The sequence below is a fragment of the Monopterus albus genome, unplaced genomic scaffold (genome assembly GCF_001952655.1).
Source record: "Monopterus albus unplaced genomic scaffold, M_albus_1.0 scaffold108.1, whole genome shotgun sequence".
In the NCBI taxonomy this organism is placed as follows: Eukaryota; Metazoa; Chordata; class Actinopteri; order Synbranchiformes; family Synbranchidae; genus Monopterus; species Monopterus albus.
In genome coordinates, this window is record NW_018127988.1 from 418,338 (window position 1) to 433,926 (window position 15,589).

Sequence of the window (15,589 nt, forward strand, 5' to 3'; positions counted from 1 at the left end):
ATATCGATATTGGCAAGGGTTAGATATATTTTGGACGGGAAAGCACTATGTATTTTGTATTCTTCATTGATTTTACCATTGGGAAATACATACAAAAGCTCACTTCAACCATTGTATATATTACAAAAAAGAGCGATAAGAATTGTGCATAAGATGGGGTATAGGGATCACACCAACGTAGCTTTCATACAGTCTAAATTGTTAAAATTTTTTGATTTAGTGGGATAAAAGACTGCAGTGTTTATGTATAAAGCCAGGAGCAATTTATTACCTGGTGGAATTCAAAAACTATTTAATGAAAGGGAAGGGGGATACAATTTAAGGGGTCAGTTAAATTTAAAAATTCATGCTATACGTACAACCAAAAAAAGATTCTGTATTTCTATAAGTGGGGTAAAACTATGGAATAATTTAAGTGTGGACATAAAAAATAGTAATAGAATTGACGAGTTTAAACATAAATATAAAGGTATGTGTCAATCAAGATATATGCAAGAACAGGCTTAATGATTAATTAGATGGAACATTGTGGGTGTGGTGTACATTTTGTAATAATTCTTTAGTATATTACTTGTGTGATGTAAGAATGTTAACACTGTTATAATCTTTTTTTAGTATAATATGTGTGTGGGTAGAAGTGAATCATTTACTGCTTGCAAACCAATGATGGTAAGATGATGTCATGGGGTAGGACTGGATAAGTCTGACTTCTTCCTACTCCATTCAAGCATGTACTAGATATATGCAAATTGATATTGGATTATGTGTAAAATTATGGGTGTTGTCATATCAACTGTTTTTACATGCTTGAAAGAATAAATCAAATCAAATTATTGAGTAGTTCACTCCCTTTACAAAACAATCAAAATAACACCTTGAAAGTACACACGTTCACTGTCCCATTCACTGTGCATGCAGAGTGCACGCAGTGCGTACATGGTTACATACCTCACATTAAGCTAGCATAGATTCTTAAAAATGCATTAGCAAAGTTAAAAATGAGTCAACAACCAGCGCCAGGAGACAAAATACACACACTATCAGCCTCGCAATTTACAAGATGGTTTCCTCATTTCAGGTAGCAGCAGGAAACGCCTCATCATACTACCTGGATTATTAAGATGGCTCCGTGCAGACTTTTTGTATAACTGTGTAGCCGTTTTGTATAACATACCAGTGAGAGGTGAGGGCTTGCTGAGGGTGCTGTACTGGTTGTGGAGGTAGGGGGCGCCATGGCGGGAGCTGAAGGTAGGTGAGGAGGCCAGGACCAGCTCCTCTTTGATGACACTAGCCTTGGGATGGTCCTCGGGCAGCTCTTCCAGACGCTGGTCCAGAGAGACCCTCAGCAGGTCCAGGTGTTGAGACGCCTCACTGAGACGAGACTGCGCCTGCAGAGCATCAGCAAAGATTTACATCCAAGGTGCACATTAAATAAACTCTTAGCTCTATCCAGTCTTACAGCACACACAATCCATCCCACTGCTTTGATATGAGTGTTCGAGGTACTACAAAAGAAGAAGAGCAGGCTGGCATCTGATGTCACCCCACATGTAGCTTAGCAAGTGTATAGGTCATTATGACATGTGACTGACTTAGTCTTACAGGTGTCTCACAGATTTGGAGGTGTATGCATTGAAGTGTGTGAAATGAAACTCTCTGCAGGATGTGTGTGACTGTGCGTCTGGTCTAACCTCAGTCAGGGCTTTCTTGTCCTGGACCTTGCTGGCCCCTAAGAGCCTGAGCACGTTTTTGGCCCCCTCTGCGACAGCATGTTCCACCCTGTAATGATGCCTCAGCTCTTCAATACGCAGTTCCACCCCGCAGAGGTCCTGGTTGCCTGCAGAGGAGGAACGGACCAATAACATTACTGTGCACTGAAACAGAACATATTGCAAAGCAGCTGAGGCTGTAATCGAATAAGACGTTACTGTAATCACATCAGCACCTTTTCAGAATCAGGTTTAGCTTTTTATTCTCTTATGGCTCTTAGGCAACAGGACTCTATTGGTCAGTGTAGGTGTTTTTAAATTGGTTGTATTGTTGATTATTGTATTTATGGTTTTGATTGTTTAAATGTTTAATGTTTTTGATTTGTATTGAAACTTGTGTATTGACGACATGTGTTGTTGACCTCTTGGCCAGGTCACCCTTGTAAAAGAGATCGTGATCTCAATGGGTTTTTTACCTGGTTAAATAAATAAAATAAAGAGAGAGCTTTAATCGCCAAGTATGTTGGGCACACAAGGAATTTGTCTCCAGCACAGAGGCTCTCTGTGTGTTTTAGGCAACAGACAATAGAATTGTGCAATCAAAGTGAGTGATAATGTCAACTCATGTATTGAGTAACATGCAAGAAAACATTCCACCTTAAAATTGGCCAGTAGCTGCCAGTAGCCTTGCAGCCACACAGAGAGAAGACCTATATAATAATGCTAATGTTAATACAAATGAAAAAGCAGTGGGGGTACAGTGCAGGCTACAGGTCCTGCGACAATATATTAATGTTACTGTTTTCTCATTAATGGACAAGAATAGGCCATATAAGATTATCTATGGCTATAACATTCACCCTCTGTCAAATGGCTACAAAGTGACACTGTTATTCTGCCATACCAGAGAATAAGTCAGTCTAACATTTGATCGTGTGGGCAATTAGAGAAAACAGCGGGCAAGTAAAGGAGTTACTGAGGGTAACAGAGGGACAAGAATCAGACAAAGACACCATTAGCAGGGCTTCGAAGGAGGTCAGTAGCCTCTGACATCTCCCCAGTAAGCATCACCTGCTTTAGCTCCAACCTCTCTCATCCTTTTTTGCTTCCATACTTTCCTGATCACCACCTCATGTTGGCCAACTAACACTAATGGCACAAATACATAGTTGCTCGCTTGCTATGCCAGAAAAATAGCCACATATCCAACCTCAACATTACAGTTACACTGAGACAAGCAGTTAAATAAATCAAGTTCTGCTTGTATGCTTTATGAGGAGAGGCATTAACCATGGAAGACCATTGTACTGAGTTTATGAAATAACCTCAACAGAAATCACCTACTGGTAACAAAAAGCACTACAACTGAACATGTTCACTGTTGGACATTGGACTGTATTTCCAGTCACTCTCCACTCCTGATTAATAGCCACTTTGAAATGCAGCCACTGCCTTTCACACCATAAATGAAACAACCTCATAAAATTAAATAGATTCAAGCAGAAAATTTGCTGCAACACTGTCAGTCAAACATTCAAAAGGAAAATAAAACACACTCAAGCTTCCTGACATAGAAAAATGGATACAGGATAAATAGCATTCAAAAAAGGTGCATTTGACTTTCAAATGTCATGTAAATGAGCAGGAGGGACAAAGGAGTGATTACAAATGATTTTCATGACTTCTGACCTATTCTAAATGCTGCATGAGAATGAAGACAGAAAGGAATAGGGGTGGGGGTTGGGGAGGTGGAGATGGATGTGGATGCTTTTATCTCCTAATACGGTGTTGTGCCTGGAGCCAGGACCCTGCTAGATGACCCCTCCACTGGGTGTGGTGCCTGGAGACTGTCTGTCTGTGTACACTACACACACAACCCTGTGTGTGTGATAACCAAAGAAGATCCTGTGCGAGACACCAGCATAACAGAAGAGGATTCCAGTACTCAAGCTAAAGCCTTTATTCAGCTTGATTTAGGGAGTACACTGGTGGAGTTCCACTGAAATGCAAAATAGCTGCTGCTCAGGCTAGTCATTAACATCAGCAACACTATTTTTATCACATTACAGCAGTGAAATGAACTTCTGGTCATAAAAAAGTGCTGCATGAAGGACACAGAAGGATAAAGTAGGGCCTTAAAAGGCCCTTAAATAATCCTTCCAAATGGCCATTATCTTCTTGCCTTAAAAGACGCCTGCTTTCTTTACAGCCAGAAGCTCTCTCAGTCCAACATTAGCACAGAGGAATATATGACCCCAAAGGGAATAAATCATCTTTAAAGTCTGTTTTTACTTCTGCCCACTCCCTTCACTCTCTTCCTGCTCCCCCACTGCTTTTAACAAAGCACCTCTTGTGACAGTCATCAGTGTTTTCCCAGCAGAGGGGTCGTGATGGTCCACAGCACTCACTGCCCTAGAGATGGTGATAACACCTGCCCTGAAATGGCATTGATTGCCCTGCCACAACATATAATATTAAGCCCCTTTTCCACCGCCTGGTACCAGCTCAACTCCACTTGACTTATTTGTGTTTCCATCAGTCAAATTTTGAGGATAGTACCTAGTGCTATTTTTGGTATCGCCTCCGTCAAGGTTCCAAGCGAGCAGAGGTGATACACCAAAGGGTGACGTGTAAACACTGCAGACTAGCGATTGGTCAGAGGAAATCCTGTCATCGATGTGCGAGACATCCAGGGACAAAGAAACCGCTGTTTTCAAAAGCATCATTATTTAACATGTGATAACATCTACCAAAAACCACAGAAATCAGTGGGCAGCATGGTGGTACAGCGGTTAGCGCTGTTGCCTCACAGCAAGAAGGGTGTGGGTTCACGACCTTTCTGTGCGGAGTTTGCATGTTCTTCGTGTGCTTGCGTGGGTTCTCTCCGGGTACTCTGGCTTCCTCCCACAGTCCCAAGACATGCGGCTTAGGTTGATTGGTATCTCTAAATTGCCCATAGGAGTGACTGTGTGAGTGGTTGCTCGCCTGCGTGTTGGCCCTGCAATGGAGTGGAGACCTGTCCAGGATGTACCCCGCCTTTGCCCAATTGCCAGCCTGGATTGGCTCCAGCCTGACCCCATTTGGGACTGAGTGGTATAGAAGATGAATGGATGTACTTTGAGTTTTAATTTTGACACATGTCCCATCTGCTAACATGACGCATACAACAAGCGGCCACCATGGGCAACCACGTCACAGTGGCTTCACTTTTGGGAATTGTCATGGTGACCATATTTTCTACAGTTGATGGTTTACACACAGTCCCACTGTACCATCTAGTCCCCAAAACGTAAATCATTAGTGATTACTTGGTTTAAGGTTAGGATAAGTGTCCAGGAAATTAATACAAGGTAATGCCCCCTGAAGTGACAGGAACACAACGTGTGTGTGTGTGTGTATGCCAGTCCTTTTGTTGGATCTGTTTGATGGATTGTTGCGGTGTATATCTGTGTGTGAATTGGACTGATTGCGGTAACATAGCAGGTGGGCCATTTCACAGGGTTTGTATCACTCACATACAAATTTGTCCATCTCACCCACTCCCACACACAATCACACTCAAACATTAACTCACACAGACAACAGTCGACTGTATCAACCCTAGCTATTCTCCCCCACAAGATCCAGGCTGAGAGATGTGAAAACAGCGCGCTTGCTCTTGATTGATCTCTTTATGCTATTGTGTGTCTGCTGTCTGCAGCTGCTGCTCAGTACAGAATCTTCAACATGCAAAATAAATAAAAAAAAGCATGAGAGGAGAGAGATGAAGAAGACCCAGCAAAGCATCCTGTCAATGTCAGGTGACCACTGTCACAAACCACAGATACTTGAGATTAAAATGTCTGCTTCCTCTGACAGGAGAGCTAAAAATGTACTGACAGAAATAATTACTCTGTAAACATGTGACTTCAGACTCTTTTTCTAGGTGACCTATATTTTTAATATGCTAACTGTGTAATTGCAACTTCCCCAGTTGTCACAAGTCCCATCCTTCTCTTTTCACTTCCTGTTAGCGCCCTACTGTTTACTCTAAAAACACCTAAGGAAAAGAAGACCATCTTCACAAGTAGGCACAGGTGCCACATTAAGTTAGTGTAGTTAAACATATCTCGTCTGTATTCATTTAGCCAATCAGACTTACCCTGTGTGTCGTCGCTCTGCTCGGTGGCCTGCACTGCCTTGCGGATTTGCATGCGAATTATGTCAATTTTGGTCTTGCTGTCCTGCAGCATCTGCTGAGCTGTTTGCAGCATTTTCTTATCCTGAATGAAAGAGAAACAAACCAATAAGCAAATAACATGATGGGAAGCAAAAAGAAAAAAAAACTGTGTTGGCACTTTGTCTTAAGTTTCATAAAACCTAAAGCTGAAATCTTTGCATTTTTTCATGCTGGCTGATTGATAGAGCCTCATATTCCACTTAGGCAAGGCAAGTTTATTTATATAGCACATTTTCATCCACAAAGGCAATTCAAAGTGCTTAAGAAAATGCACACAAATAAATAAAAAAAACATTAAAATGCATATATACAGTAGATAAAACATCAGATTAAAACACTGAAAGCAAATTAAAAGCAGCAGGTACATGACATCACTTTGAGGTCATTGAGGCAGTGGAACAGAGGGAAGTGGAAGTAAGGCAGTAATGTGAAATGGCTCAAACACATGCTGCATAAAAAAGGGGGAGAGGAAGTTAAGGGACGGTGTGCGCATGGGGGAGGGGCTTGCATCTCAGTTATTTATATTTAGAGGTCATCATCAGCATGTTGAACACACATTAATCTGATTCTGATACAGTGGCTCCGAATGTGCTTTTGCAAGGCTGTATGTACATTATGACAAAAGACCTTTCAAATGAACAGATTTGTGGATATGGCGACAGTCCACACACAAGCACAGTGTTTATCTGGGGGACGGGAACACTGTGTGTAGTGTACCCTGCAAAATGTCACGCCTGTAGTCAGTATCTCAAGTGTCCTATAGACTGTCCTCTTAAGCTGTGTTCAGATGTGTATATGTGTGTGAGTATGGACAGAGCTGACGTCCTGTACCTTAGTGGATCCATTGGCATAGATGGGGATCATGTTCTCAACTCCCTGTTTGACCTTGAGCTCGATGTTGAGCTGTCTCTCCAGGGCAGCAATGCGGCCCTTGTGGGCTGATGTTAGGTTCTCTGCCCCTGGAGATTGAGGGCACTCATCTGTGGAGAGGTTGGAGGTCATACACAAAGCAACCAGTTCACATAGTGCACTCTGAGATGAAAATACCCTGTAGGGAATTTCATGTAATGGCAGTAATGGCAACTAATTTTGTTACATTTTTACAGCAACATGTACATGTTCATATCCTGGAAAGACAACTCATCACGTCAAACAATTTTTTTCAGTGCTCATACACAGCCCTAATTTTTAAAGAACTCTGAACTCACTATGGCGAAAGCTTACAATGTTTATCGTAAAGTTATACAATAGATGTATAACGCAGATCCTCACTCTTACAGATTTGACAACAGGAGCCAGAATTTCTCTCATATATATACCTTTAGTCTCCTCTCCTCCCTTCACCACAATATGAGCGTCCAGCTCCTGGAGCTGAGCGTGCAGGTTGTCCAGCCTGCGGTTTGAAGATCGCAACTGACTGTCCACCTGGAGACAAACATAGAGCAAAAACCTTTTTAAAATTTCTTGCAGAAGAAATTACAATGCTGAAACTGATTTTCTGTGGGACATCAGTGCACGAGTCTAGCAGTAAATAAAGCAGCCATGGACAATGTGTGGGCAGCAGCACAACATGTAAGAACATAATGAGGAGCTAGAGAGCTGGTGTTGTCTTTAAATCGGTTCTGCGAGACATTAAGCTTTCAGTACTTTTCTTGAAATCTCAACAGATCAATATGATCCTTAAGGTCTTAATAATGGTACTGTGCTTGATTCAGATGTGATATTATCTTGCAGGCAGAAGCAGGCAAGGTGCCTCAGCATGTCTGTCAAACTAAATACAACAAATCAAACCCCTGCTGAAAGGTTGTCCATTAGTCTAAATACTGCCGGGCAGTTTGTTAAGGATTGAAGGAAGCTGTTACACTAAGAGTGGCATACACCGATCAGGCATACCATTATGACCACCTGCCTAATACTGTGCACAGGAGTCAGTCCAGCAGATAGTTGGTACGACTGTCACTCTGCGGCTCACTGTGCATCATGTGTGAATCTGTTTGCTTCCATAGTCCTAACGTCAGGAAGAGCACGAATGTGTCGACCATTCAGTGAAAAACATATGTAAAAGGAGTGAACACTGTGGTGGTGAGGACAAGTTAGAGATAATTTCTTAGACAAATTCACCAGCCTCCCCACTCTCACCACTCTAGCCACTGGATGGTTCTCTTCATAGAGACCAACGTACAGTATTTCACATTTTCAGCCATTTTAACAAAGATTCAAACTAAATTGAATTTTTTGAAAAGGATGAATGAAAGTATAATCTACAGTAGGTCAACCTCATCATCAGTGAGCCCTGGGTGTCCATGACCCTGTCACCAGTTCACTGTATGTCCTTCCTTAGACACTGTTGGTAGGTACTAACCACTGCAGACCAGGAACACCCAACATGACCTGGAGTCTGGGAGACGCTCTGACCCAGTCATCAGCCATCACAGTTTGACCCTTGTCAAAGTCACGCAGATCCTCACTCTTACACATTTTCCTGGTTCCAACACATGAACTTTGAGGACCAGATGCTCACTTGCTGCCCAATATACCCCACACACTGACACGTTCTGCTGTAATGAGATGATCAGTGTTGTTCACTTCACCTGTCAGTGGTCATGATGTTATGGCTGATCAGTGTATTGTTCTGTTCACTCACTCTAACCCTGCAGGTGTAATTACTCCTGTGTGAACTACTAGACCTTGTCTTTGAATAATCTAAAATTGTAATAGTTTCATGTCAACACATCCTGAGACAGGAAACCTTCTATAATATGCAAGTATAGTGGTCTAGGCACGCATCTTGTTTGTGGTTCATTGAGCAGTCACTTCCATCTCAAAGTTATAATTCCAGACTGCAGGCAGCATTGAAACATAACCTGTCAGCACAATAATTTACTTACGAAATTAAGCTTACTGGCAAAACATTTAGAGAAGCGCAGTTGTGACCTAAATCTTCAATCACCCACACAAACAGCAAAAAATGTGGGTTGTAATGTAAATGACTACAGACTGCTGTTCCTGTTCTGAAAAACTTTGATATCACCAAAAACAGAAATGGATCTTTGGATCATATTGCCATATCAGTGCAAGACAATCTATCAAAGCACACACACACACACACAAACAAAAATAAATTGAGTATAAATGACACCACAGGGGTTGTCCAGTTGAAGCTGGATGTGCACAGATTTTCCTTCCTTAAACACTATTCATTCAAATACTTACACTGGTCTGTGAGCGAGGCATTGAACCCTTCACGCTCTGCTTGAGTGGTGCTCACTTCTAGCAACAGTCAGAGCCTGACACTGCTGCTGCTGCTGCCCAGTAGTTGTACTGGGCAGCTTTTGGATGTAAATATGTGGAAATGTGTGCTCACTGAACTCATAGAGCAAATAAAAGGCCAAAACAATGGTCATTTTAAGATTTGAAAGAAAAAAACAAAAACAAAACTAAGCTCCTTCAGAATGTCCCAACCTTTGGCATAGGCAAACAGGATAAGAACGTCACACACCAGCGTCTGATTCACCAGACTATGTTCCAGTTAGCACTCATTAAAATGGTTTCCTGCAGGGGTACTGATGTGGTGTCTATGCCTTTCCAACTTGTGTTTCCATGATTTTATCATCTTATTACTGATATTTTATCTGAGCTCAAACACTTGGGTTCCCTCCTTTCTGTATCTGCTGTGGAGAGACTCAGTCTAAAGATGCATGCTTATACATACACTATATCTTATTAGCAGTCCCTGGCACTCCCTGTTGATATTTCAAATCCTCTATTAGCAGTGAGAAAAAGCATAAAAGCTCAGTTCTACTAAATAAGAGCCATTTGATTGGTGTTAAAAAACAGAACTAGGGCCCTTTTGACCAACAAGTTGCTGTGTAGAGAATCTACATGTATCTGTGGCTGACCTGCTGAGCGTTCCTCTTGTCAGTCGTCGCCCTGCGCAGGTTCTCAGCTCCTTCCTTGATCTTCAGCTCCTTGCGGATCTCTCTGCGGATCCTTTCGCGCTGCTCGTCCAGAAGCTGCTGTACACTGGGGTCTGAGAAATCTGAGTTCTGGTCCAGAGCAAGCTGCTCCAGAACTGACAGCCCCTCTGGGTCACTCTGGTTAGGTGAATGGCGAGAGAGCAGTGGGAAAGAACAAAACAAACAGAAAAGTGAATTTAGACAGTGTGCTTATGAACAGAATAAAAGTCTTGGCCGTGGCAGTACAAGGCTGAAATTCTAGTCAGTGTGGCTAATAGGTGTTGAGTTTGAAGCAGACAGAAGAGGAAGAGATGGCGAGCAGGATAAGGCAGTAATGGGAGGAAACAGACAGAGACGACAGTGATGGGAGCAAAGGAAAAGGGGCAAAGCTGGGTAAAAATAAAAATGCTAAAAAAAGGAAACAGGAGCAGTGAAGAAATACAAAAATCCTATATACAAACAGTTCAAAACAAATCTGCAACCTCTAAACAGTTTATAAAAAGAGTTTGTGATTAACTGAAGTTCAAATGACATTTTCAGAATAGTCTGCCTGGTACAGACTAAAGCTCATACTAGACATGGTTATACTAGAATCACAAATTCTGTTAAGCGGTGTGTGCTGTCCATTGTTCTCTTCTTAAGGTCTCTCTCCATATTCCACATTTTAGGACCACGTTTCCCCTCACTTCCAACAACCTTTTCCTGTCAGCTACAACAATAACCTCATGTCTTTGCAGAACTAGCACATGCTACAGAATCACATCTGGAGATTCAGCAGCAACACAATCAGGAACACAGAGGACAGAGTCAATCACTAGAAACGACAGCCTCTACTAAAGGAACACAGTAAAACAAACAAGCAAACAACACTTCACCTCCGAGCTGTCCCCATCTTCCTCGTCGCCATGCCAACACATACTTCACTCAGATATGATGACCCGCAAAAACAGAGGAACAGAAATCTCTGGCTCGCCCGTGAGCTCAGCCCGGCGGTTTAACGCCACAACAACAGCGAAATGAGTTGGAGGGGGGGAAATGATAAAAAGAGATAAAGGGAGGGAGAGTTAAGTGAGAGAGGAGGGGGAACGCCTCAGAAAGAGGATATCCGTCCCAACACCGAGCTGCTCAGGCCTTTCCTGTTTCCTCTGTGATTCTGCTGCTGTCAGTGGAGATTCAGAGAAGAGGACAGAGACTCTATACATTATGAACACATCCTCCCTCTTGAAGGTTTTGTAAATCATGGTCTGATCTGTGGCAGCTAGTCTGCATGATGTCAACTTGTCCTCAGCTGCTTGTGCTCACCGAGTAATCAGATCTGGATTCAAGTGACTTTGCGACAGCTTTATTTATTTATTCATTTGCTCCTGGTTGGCTCTGTGATACAATCTTGAAGGCGGAAACAAGGGAAGGACATGTTTTCTAAGTATTGGATCAAAGCCAGAGGGTAAGGTTGGGACACATTTCTGTCTTCCGCTTGACTTCCAATTTCCTTTGGGTTCCATATATACAAATCCCTGTGGTGATTCCCCTTCCCCTGTAGAAGCACTATGAGACTGAGACACAAGCTATTCTGGAAGTATGATAACATCTCTATATGAGCAGCAGTGGGTGGAGCTGGCACCTTAATGCTAGCCCTCCAGCACCATCCTCCAAACTGGACAATGAGCATTCAGTTTAAGGCTCCTTTATGCTGCACAGTAACAATAATCATAATAATGTGCCAGATGGGTATAATCAAATATAGATTATGGTGCCTGGCATAGCAATGTAATGTAAACAGAAAAACTATTCAAGTAGATAAACATCAGTTTTGATCAACATCCTATGCCAGCCACTTGGGGGCAGTGGAAATATAGTGTGAACACAGCACTGAGATACAGTATCATCACCTTCAAGGCTGATATGGCGAACTTGCTTTTTTTGACACAACCAACTGTTTTGGAGCAGTGTTAAAATTGGTTGGAGTTGTGTGTCTAGCTGAAAAAAGCTTAACAGGAACAGGAACAGGACAGCTCAACTATGAGCTGAAACTCACTATGAAGCTTTGTAAAGCCAAGGAGAGCTGCAAATGCTCACAATAATCACCAAATCATTTTGCAGGAAATATGGCCAGAAAAGTAGGAAATTGGACCAAAACACACACAAAAGAGACGTACTGTATGTCTATACTGTATATCACAGTAAACAGTCAGTGTATTTTGGTCACAACATCACTCCCTGCACATTTTATTTTTGGTGACACTATAACCAATGACTTTTAAAGACCGCACCTGCCACTATAAGAAACACTGATGAAATGTTGGCTCACACCCTCGGCGCCACTTTCAGCGGGAGTAACTGCTGTTGCCTGTATGAGGTTTGGAGCATGTTAGTATTACACTAAATGCTTGTTTTTCTGCTGAACTATAGCCTTACTGCCAAGAGATTGTGTCATATGGTGAACTGATTATGTAACTGAACTGCAGAGAGGGTCGGGTCATCCCCCACCCAAATCCAGATTCTGACTTTAGGGAGAGATGCACTTATGCAAGAAAAGAAAAGAAAAGAAAAGAGAAGAACATGGCCTCTGCTCCACGTGAAGAAGCCAACTGTCCGGTTACACTCAGGCCAGATCCACAGGACATGTCATTTGTCCAGTTGGTGGGAACATGTCTGCTGTCACTTCCAAAACAATGTGTTAAAGACGTGTTAACAGCAGCAGATGCTGACAGAATGTGTTCTGACACACATTAGTATGTAGCACAGAGCAGCAGTGTCAGATGAATCATCACAAACCAGTCATACTAACATGTGAAACCAACACACTTGTCTTAGACTGACACCTTTTCAAAGAGATGAACACAGTAGTTAAAGAGATTAAGCGGATACAGTCCAACAATCCATCCTCTAGCCGTTGACCGTGTGTAACACTGCAAATGTGGCAACGGCTAACGGGCTTAAATGAATCAGTCCGAGCAGCTTGTTAGTAAACTAGCCCAGAAAGAACATTGCGCAGCAGTGCCCAGGGAAGTAACAATGAGCGGATTCAATGGATAACCGTGCTGAGTGAGACTAATTTGATCAGACAGTGTGAGCAGCGTAGAGGAGCTTAGGGCTGGACAGAGAAGGACAAGACCGAACATGGGTAACGATCAGTTTTGTGTGATTGTGCATGTGTCCTCTGCTGTGAGGACAATGCCTGGAGACTTCCTACTGAGTCATAATGAGCGTTCAGTACAGAGTTGGTGTCCACATGCAGGCCATGGAGAGGCGTAGTCATGCGGGCGTGCCCGACACGGACAAGAATGTGAGGAGAGATATCCACTTTTAATAAATTCACACACACACACACACACACACACACACATCACTTGTGAGGGTTTTACACTGACTTATTCACTCTTAGAGCCTTACCCTAACACTTAACCATAACTACTTGCCTAACCTTCACCTTAACATCACCCCATCCTTAAACTCATTCCAAAACTAAAGTCAGTGTGTTTCCTGGCAGGCTGTTGAATGTGACAGTAGGTCAGAACGCCATTATAACTGCAGCTGGACACTTGTTCTACTGTGACAGAGGATGAGCTCTGGCTGTGCTAAAAGTCACAGCTAATAATAGGAGGAAGAAAAGAAGAAGAGGAGCAGCTGTTATCCTTTATACTTTTTTGACATTACATTAGTTAATCTTAACTTTGAACCATTATATATAACAGTAAACAGTTTGACAAGCTCTTCTTGCCATCTATGAGGACTGCAATAATCTGTTAGTATGTTGCAAGCTTTAAAGTTTAAAGCATCTCTTAACATAACTGGAAAACAAACTGCATGCTTAGTCTATAGGTGGCAGGAGCTCTGTCAGTGTACTTACTTTAGCGTGTTATCATGCTAACATTTGCTAATTGGCACAAACAATCACTGACGATGATGTGAAGGTCATTAGTTGTGCAGCTATTTCAGCTAGTCTAAACCAAAGATAAAAAATAAAATTGAATAAAATAAAATTTTGACCTGATTATGGCATTAGATAAAAAGTCAGAGGATCACCAAGGTTATTACGTTTCCTCCTGAGGGGAACATGGATGTCCATACCAAACGTTATGACAATCCATCCAACGGGCAATAGTTGTTGACACATTTTAGCCTGGACCATGAGGTAAATCCCAATTGCCTTATGTGATTGCTGCTTGCTCGATCAGGAAGTATTTCCAGTCCGCTATCTTGAAGGATGTCTTAAAGCTCATATTCCTGCTCTGATGAGCGAGGAGGCTGCCTGGAGGAGCCATAAGCCATAAGCGAGCATACAAATGGGCATCCTTTGTGAATGTCACACCCCATTAAGAGAAATCAGTTGGTGACTGGACGTGTCTAATGAAGAATCGGAGGTAAAGACGTGTCTCCTTGATTCTTCTCTTCTTGAATCTTACATGGGCGGGATTAAGATGTAAGGAAAATTCATAAGTCTGGGAAGTGTGCATGCAATTAAGAGAATTGGGATTTACCCTAAGTGGTGGCCTGACTTACTGACAGTGCCATTCCCGGAGCTACACCGCTAACATGGCTAAAGACTATAGATGCTGTAGATGAGACTGTTGAAACCATCAGGCGCGCACACACACACACACACACACACACACACACACCAGCATGTAGAGTATGACAGAAGAGTGAGTTGGCAAAAGGTTTCCCTAATGGTTTTACAGTAAGTTACAAATCATTTCCTGTTGATGACTTTCGCTGCCACATGGGCCACTCTGTATTATTCTGCTGAAATGACGAACCTGCAGGAAAATACCATTTCCTGTTCTTGCCAAACTGACTGACTGCATGGAGAGATACAGGGAGAGGAAACGAGGCCAAATAAATGGAGAATGTGTGATGCCGAGGAGCAGAAGAAAGAAGAGGAAAATGAAACACACTTCAACACACTTGGCCAATAAAGGCAATTCTGATTCTAACAATCAAACATTTCGGTTTGTTTTCTTCAAAGAAAAAGGCCTTTACATGTTGGGAAAATACTCTGACCTTAGATGAAAACATCCTTTGTTAAATTCATTCAAAAATAACTCACAAATGGACAAACAAAGGAAAAAAAACAAAGGAAAAAAAAGTCCACGCTGTCAAAAGCAAGTTTGTCCAGTCACACTAATGAAACAGACAGAGAGGGAAGTGCTTAGTGAGGGGCTGAGAGACAGAAGAGGCAAACAAAGAGAGAGAGAGAGAGAGAGAGGGAGCACCATGGGGACAGGAAGAGAGGGAGGAGAGAGAGGGTCACAAGGTTGAATCAGACGGAACAGAGAAAGAAAGAAGGAGATGGAAATGGGGCAGAGAACAGAGATGAATCAGCAACAACACTGAAATTACAATGTAGAACAACTGTGCCAGTAAAGTGTTTATCAAAAGATCTTATGAACAAGTGGTTACTGATAGTTACTTTACATAAGCAACAATTTTCAACCGTTTTCTAGTTTTTCTTTAGCTGTACACACGTAGTCGATTCCTGTTAATGCTTCTCACATATGCAGATGAAATAAGAGGCTAACTGTTCCTTTTAAAATCAACACTAGTGCATGAAATTATGGCAGCAGCTAATGTAACCAATGATGATTTTGATTACTGGCTAGTATTCTGGGAGAAGAGAGCAAGAACAGATAAACCATCAGCTTTACTTTACAGGCATCAGCTGATGGTTGAAAGGCCTAAGGAGAGAAAATGGGGAGGCTTTG

General features: G+C 42.3%; 1 protein-coding gene across 2 annotated transcripts in view; it reads right to left on the reverse strand.

Annotated features, from left to right (window-relative positions):
* The window catches only part of pkn1a (protein kinase N1a), a 43,842-nt gene that overhangs the window by 9,853 nt on the left and 18,400 nt on the right, over positions 1-15,589 (reverse strand). The window contains exons 1-7 of one of the 2 annotated variants that reach the window (XM_020611001.1): positions 10,760-10,870; positions 9,828-10,022; positions 7,248-7,353; positions 6,760-6,908; positions 5,851-5,971; positions 1,692-1,837; positions 1,175-1,388 (exon numbers count right to left, since the gene is read on the reverse strand). In XM_020611001.1, coding sequence (XP_020466657.1) covers positions 1,175-1,388; positions 1,692-1,837; positions 5,851-5,971; positions 6,760-6,908; positions 7,248-7,353; positions 9,828-10,022; positions 10,760-10,801 — 973 coding nt within the window. In that variant the 5' untranslated portion in view covers positions 10,802-10,870. Of the gene's footprint in view, positions 1-1,174; positions 1,389-1,691; positions 1,838-5,850; positions 5,972-6,759; positions 6,909-7,247; positions 7,354-9,827; positions 10,023-10,759; positions 10,871-15,589 lie in introns of those variants that run through there. The other variant, XM_020611002.1, reaches the window with a different exon arrangement.